This window comes from Micropterus dolomieu, linkage group LG23 (genome assembly GCF_021292245.1).
Source record: "Micropterus dolomieu isolate WLL.071019.BEF.003 ecotype Adirondacks linkage group LG23, ASM2129224v1, whole genome shotgun sequence".
In the NCBI taxonomy this organism is placed as follows: Eukaryota; Metazoa; Chordata; class Actinopteri; order Centrarchiformes; family Centrarchidae; genus Micropterus; species Micropterus dolomieu.
The window spans coordinates 29,115,278-29,122,360 of NC_060172.1; the positions used below are offsets into that span (position 1 = coordinate 29,115,278).

General features: G+C 43.4%; 1 protein-coding gene across 1 annotated transcript in view; it reads right to left on the minus strand.

The window, feature by feature from the left end:
- mtmr4 (myotubularin related protein 4) overlaps nucleotides 1-5,162 on the minus strand; it is a 28,273-nt gene extending 23,111 nt beyond the window's left edge. Inside the window, exon 1 of the mRNA XM_046039410.1 lies at nucleotides 5,103-5,162. Coding sequence (XP_045895366.1) covers nucleotides 5,103-5,147 — 45 coding nt within the window. The 5' untranslated portion in view covers nucleotides 5,148-5,162. The remainder of the gene's footprint in view (nucleotides 1-5,102) is intronic.
- Nucleotides 5,163-7,083: the final 1,921 nt, after the last annotated feature.

The window sequence follows — 7,083 nt, forward strand, 5'->3', positions numbered from 1 at the left end:
ACCACAAAAATAAAATTAAAATCATGAGTGTTGAAAGGCCTTTTGAAATAGGAATGTCTTTAGGACAGAATCTGTTAAGGAAAGTAAAACCTAGACTGAGCTGCATTAAAGCACAGACATCAGTGTAGCAGTGTCTGAAGAGGACTTGGGACTAGCAAGTGAAACCTCTCCTGCAGACAACCTTGATATATCAGCTTCATAAGTTCCCTCGCATGGCAGAAAACCCTTGATCGTGACAGCTCTGTCATTACATTTACAGAAACACACACACACGAGCAGTGAGACACTTCTGTTTTCTGATATTTGGTGTCCACAACCAGACAGACAATCAGCTTACAGAAGATTAAAGGACAAGAGAGATGCTCTCACTTCTAACCGACTCACAAAGATGGAGCACAGCTTGTCCTGTGCCCGACACGTTTTTGCTTCGTCACTGCTGTGAGCCTGCGCACCCTCCCCCACCTTTGTCCAGCCAGCAATCAAAAGGCTGGAGCTGACAGGCATGCGCGCACACACACACATACGCCTCCATTCATTTCTTAACTATTAATGTCAGAGTGGATAACACATGTAATGTCTTAACATGTATTGCCCTAACAGTGATATTATCAGCTAGCAGCTGACTAGACAGCCCTGATACAGCAGGTTAATAATGTGTATGTGGAGGTAAATAAGTGTAGGGCTCATCTTTAATGCAATAAAATAAGGTTTTAATCGTCTGGGGAAACCATGTGTTAAAAACAGTCTTCCAGAGATTTCTGCATGTGTGTCAACGGAAATGACAACACAAAGGTGGTATAGGTAGAGAGATTGAAAAAGACAGTATTCATGAATATGTGTCTGGTTGCCATGGATACAACAACCTCTTTTTAGGCAGAGTCCCTTTCTCTCTAAAGCTTTTGGAAACAATTCTCTCTCTTTACTCAACAGATCATTTACTTAATCTGGCTGGGGCTCGGTCCTAGAGTTGAGCAGATTAGAGAATCACGACATGATGCAGAGGTGACATCGCTAATTTGTGGGGAACGTGTACAGCTCGGCACATTGTGTGAACATAGAGAAAAGGATGAGGGTGAATGGATACAGAGAATCCAAGGACAGAGTAGAATGAAAAGCAGCAAATATGAAATGAATAAAATAAAAAAAATCAATCAAGACAAAGATATTTCTTTTCTTAGAGTTAGGCAGTGCAGTCTGAATAACGGGTCAAGATCAAAGATGGCAGAGTATGACGAATCTTCAAATGCACTTCTTTCTTCTTGTCCTCTCTCAGACTATGTTAATATTTCATAGACGTCCGTGTTCTAAATGATCACTCCCATTTTAGTCTTATAACTAGGCAGTTTCCTCAAAAAGCTGAGGAAACAAGTCAGGGGCAGCCTTTTCAATAAGCAGAATTCATAGAAACATAAAAAATTGCAGTAACGGTCACAAGAAGTGAACAGACCTTTCTATGCAGGCATGTTTAAGATACTCGTCCCCCTTAACCAAATTATTAAATAAGGGAATATGCAGCAAATGTAATGATCTAGTTGAAAATAAAAGACCCTTTAAAAACATTAGCATGAACAGCAATATACATAAAAAACAAGCAAGGATAAAGCTTAAATTGTTATAATTCAAATGCAACAGAAAGTAAAAAACAAAGACGTTCTTTGTGCAGGTAAGTACAGACAACAACTTTAGGCTAAAAACACTGAGAAAAAAAACACCAAAATGTTAGGTAAGTGCCAGTCATCTTCTTAAATGCTATACTTCTCAGTAATAAACCTGCTCCGTCTCGCATTGTTGTATTTTGTCCTCTATCAGGACGCTGTGATTATGACAGCTTCGTCATTGTCATAACACACTGACTGTGTCACCTACTGTGTATTTCCTAGAGGTATTACCTCCTTGGTGTCAGGCAGAGCACTAAGACCATCACAGGTACCAAAGAGGGTGCAAGAAGGTGTACAGTCTAAAGCACATCCCCAAAAGCTTTTGGCTGTACTTACACCGTTGATTGATTTAGCTAGTGGGTATAATGGTAACTGAGTCACGGAAAAATCTTAACCAAATTCAATTAGGCTTTTTATAGCTCCATTTGATGCAGACAGCATATTGCTGAGGGAGATAAACACAGAGAGAGAAGGAACAGTAACTGGAGATGTGTTTTTCCATAGTTGGCCACAACAATGGTGATGATGATGAAAACGTAGCATAACGCTGCAGCCCTCTGCCACAGGAGAAGACTGACAGAGCTGTGGTCCAGTTAAGTAACAGAAGACGTGGATACTAAATTATACAGACACTGACGCAGAAGAACTGCTGACTCAGCTGCACCACAGACATATTAAAGAGAGACCATAAATTGTGTAAAGCCTGGCCATTTCTGGTCACAAAGAAACGAGAAGAGGAACCAGCAGCTGCACTCTCCCTGATCCACATGATAACGTTATCTACTCTTTCTCTGGAAGAAACAGAGATGGAAATTAAAGTAGAGCTTTCCCAATATTAACATCGATTGTTGTTGAAAGTGCTGTGACGTTAGCACCACATTATGCAATGCTTTAATGACAGGATGCGGATACAATCTGTACAGTGCAGCACAAGACATGAATTTCTGATAGCTAGGCCATTATTTTAACTGATTTCCATTTATTGTACCATCTGCCTAATGCTACGGTCTGACCGTTTTTAGCCATGCTGGCAGCTCCTAATGACTCTGGTGTCTATTGAATGGATAGGCACAAAATGTTGTACAGACACTTTGAAAGATTGAAAGATGAATTGTAGCCTAACCACTTTGGTGATCCCCAGCTTTTACCTCTAGCATCACCATGAGGATGACATCTGTGGTTTTGAGTGAAATGTCTCGACAACTACTGGATGGATTGCTGTGATACACACAGGACATCAGCATCAGCTGTACTGTATTTAGGCAAGTTAGCAAATGTTAGCATGCTAACATGCTAAACTAAGATTGTGAACATGGTAAACAAAACGAATAACATAACTTTGTGATACTTTGCGTAAACCATATAACTATGTACAGCGCACTGGTTTACATGGACGATTATTACTGTTGCACAACGCACACGCTGTCCACACTGTGGACAAGAATAAGGCTCCATCCACACTACCCCATTTTTGTTTAAAGATGGAGTTTTAAAAAGAACACAATCTCCATCCACAGCAGCGTTTCAGCAGCGTATCACGGTTGATCTTCGTCTACATTAAAACAACTGAAAACGCACAGCTAGTGACCGTTCACGTACACTGGGCATGCGCATGCTGGTGTAAACATGAAGCAGATGTCTCTCTCTTCCTTAGTTACAGAAGATTTGGCGAAAGAATAAAGTACTACAGACAAAGAACCGCACCAGATATTTTTTTGGTCATGGACCAATAACGAGCCGGGACTGTTTCTGAATGTAACGCGGGAGTTAAAAGCAACTGTGGCGGCGTAAAACAGAGAGAGGAACTCGCCAAGTAAATACGGCAACATACACAGTACAAGTGTAGGCTATCAGTGTTATTTTCACAGTACAAAATATTTTCATAAAAATATCAAATCAAAAACTCTGTCAGTAGCATCTTGTTTCTGCTTTGCATGACTAATAAGACCCCATCAGAGAGCCAAACATGAGCGTCTGTGTCCTCCATTTTTACCCGTCCGCACTAAAATGCTCTCCGGAGTTTTAAAAACGGGGTCGGCAGCGTTTTCAAAGTCCTCCGTTTTAGGTCTTTGTTTTCGCCATTTTAATCTAAGTAATTTGATGGTGCGGATTGCAAAACGGAGGGAGAGACAATGCCAAAGAAGCAAACAGAAAGTGTCCAAAGTATGGGATCATTTCAAGTTAATAGAAAACAACCCTGTACAGTTTATCTACTGTAAAACTGAACTAGCCTACCACAACAGCAATATGAACAGAAAGCATCTAGTCTACGCATCAAGGAAAGTAAGGCACAATTCTTATTTGTAAATGTATAACGGTGTGTTTGTTGTTATTGCTCTCCGATTGGTTAGTCCGTGAGTTTGGGTTGTCCAGTGATATGAGTTACACAGTTGATCCCGGTACTGGGGGCGCCAAGCAAAAGTGTATCTTTTCCAATTACTCGATGAATCGCAGTAGCCCTACTGCTGTGCCCAGGTCCAGCCTCACAGCATAGTTAGCATGGCAGAAGACTGAGTATTGTAATAAAATATAAATTACCAGTAAAATAAGCTATATATCTATGTTTTACTCAGTAAACCTTTAACCATTTTAATAAGTACTACACAAATGAGCACTACTAAAGTCTGAGTTATTCAATTCAACCTCAAGACATATAATTTGAATGGGTATTTTTTACTGTAACCAGATGCTAGTTTTGACAGTCTTAGATAAATCCCTAAGAATATTACTGCAAAACTACACAAAAAAACAAAAATCATTTTTTTAACAAGTTAGGAAAGTCCAGTATTATATTCAGTGGACCAATACTATGGGATGGCTGGCAGGAAATGTGAAAGAATTTAGCGTTCAGCTGAAAAAGGTGAGAGGTTAACTTGTGACGCTAATTTAGGCCCAGTGAGGCTAAGACCACCCTGTGTTGTTCCTAAACCGTCAACCTTTTCACCACTCAAACTAAGAGGAACACCTGTTCTACATCAGTCATTGTCCAACATCATTTGTACATCCCAGTAACACAAACTGCTCAATCCTCCACTGCAGTGAACCGCTCTAAGGCTGTGAAGTGGCCTCACAATGTGCTCGCTCTCAGCAGCACACACATTTAACATGTCTTACTCTCCGGCCACTCAACATACCGGCGGCTCAAAGCCCTTTGGGTGAGTGATGAGAGTAATAAAGAAGCTTTCTCATCAAACACACAAGAAAACACTGAGGTAATTGAATTATTTGTATGTGGAGTGTGGAGTCCATGTTAGTTACTTACTAATAACCGCAGCACTCACGTGTGTCGACCAACACCCCCCCCCCCGCCCCCCTCCCTCCACTTATTGGCCGGCAGGCACACACAAGCAGGCAAGTTATGGAGGGGAGGGCTCTAATGCACACCCCTCACAAACCAGACATGCAAACAAACATGAACACCCATATCAAAGCCTGTGGACTTACAAAGCAGTTGAGCATGGAGCAGGACACCCTTCCTGCGAGGCTCATGTCGAGGAGAGGCAGGGCTGTGCCTGAATGACACACAGCCTATAGAGCAGCAGCACGACCAGTGCACGAGGAGCCGGCATAACCATTCTTCCCCCAGCCGGAGCCTCTTCCCCCCTCGTCCACTCCGAACCCCTCTGCCTAAAGCCCCTCTCCCCCCTCCCCCCCACCGTTTGCGCGTTCCCCCTTCTCAAGAGGTGCTGTGGGACAACAAGCAAGTCGCGGCTCTCATTCGGGAACCCACCCCACCCACCCCACCGCTCCCAGAGTGGGGAGACAGAGCACGCTGGTGTCTGAAGCCCCTGTTGCACTGCTAAGAGAGAGAGGATAGTCCATAAAGATACAAACAAGAGCAGCAGTCCACACGATCAGCTGAGTTAGAACAGAGGAAATAGCAAAAGTGATGAAATGGCTGCAGATGCGCCTTCTAAACTGTGGCGAATAGACAGGGGGAAACTGCCAGAAGAGAGAGCAGGAGAGAAAGGAATAAAGAGGGAACCGCCGGATGCTAAGCTCCACCCTCTGCATGCGCATCTACCTCCCTCTCTCACATTCACATGCTCACATTTCTCCCCATCATCCCTTACTCCTCCCCCACTCCCTCCTTGTTCACCCTTCACCGATATCTCCTCATAAATATGCTTCTCCCTCAGCAACAAGGTGGTAAAGCCGAGAGCGTACCGCCGACAACCAAAAGATGCTCCGACTGCCACGCATGCCCCATTTGACATCAGCCGCAGTATACCGTGCCTCTTTGCCAAGCACACACACTGTATGCTAGCAGCTGTGTGCACAGGCTATGCTGAACACAACCTGACAAGACATGAAGCAAACTCATACACACAGACACAGAGACAGACAGAGACAGAGACAGAGACAGAGAGAGAGAGAGAGAGAGAGAGACACCCCATCCAGTGGTCGGACAGTGTCCCATCACAAAACCGTTGCATTGGCAGCAATTGCTCTAGTGCAGGAGGCGAATATGTGGCAGAGAGAGGAGGGAGGGTGTTGAGGAGAGTGAGTCTATGCGGAGATCTCCAGTGACACAGCATTCTACAGACACAAATTCTGTCTCTGAGTGTCTTCTTGGCACTGTCCGACATAAGTGCAGTACATCTTTGCAGTAAACAGTGCTTAGCTGCAGCACCTTCCTGTGCTTACAAATCAGGGAGGGTCACTGGATGTATTACAGTGTCACGTATTCTACAGGGGGATACTCAGCCTTTCCCTCCTCTTCTTACCCCAACCTCCTCCCTGGAAGAGTCGTGACAGCCACTCGCCTTCAGCTGTATGACCCCACATTATGTAACACGTATAACGTAGTAGATGCAGCATAGGCTGGATGCACATGCAGTACGATCAAAATAGGATTATTATTACTAAGGGAGGTGCTTTAATATAATTTTGACATGGCAGAGCCTCATTTTAAGAACATGGATTTTCAGAGGGGGTGAGGTAATGATTTATTGTGGTTATCCATGTAAAGAAACTGTCCAAACCAAATATGTTTTTCCACTTGAAGTTTTCCACAGTGTTCGGTGTATCAAGGCTCTGACGGTTCAAATCTAGCTCAAAGAAACACGTTTAACTGCTTCCTAGAGGGACCGGCTTCCTTCGTCACTGACGGCCGGTGAGCGTGCAATGTCATTTGTCTGTAGCTAGCAAGGTGACCTGATATTGAAGCATTTGAGGATGAGGCGCACACATTTACCTATGCCTGGATACTCGACAGAAAGAGAAGTCCACAGGAGAGCTGGTATATTGGTTGTACTAGTAGATGTAGGTATGTATTCTCCAAGCTAACAAACACTGAATGCATAAAATCACCACAGTTGACCACTTTCATTATTAGCAGCATTTTATCACATCTCGGAAGCTGCTCTAAAGATACCACATAGCTTTGTATGTAATGTTTATAATTACAAAAAGGAGAACAACT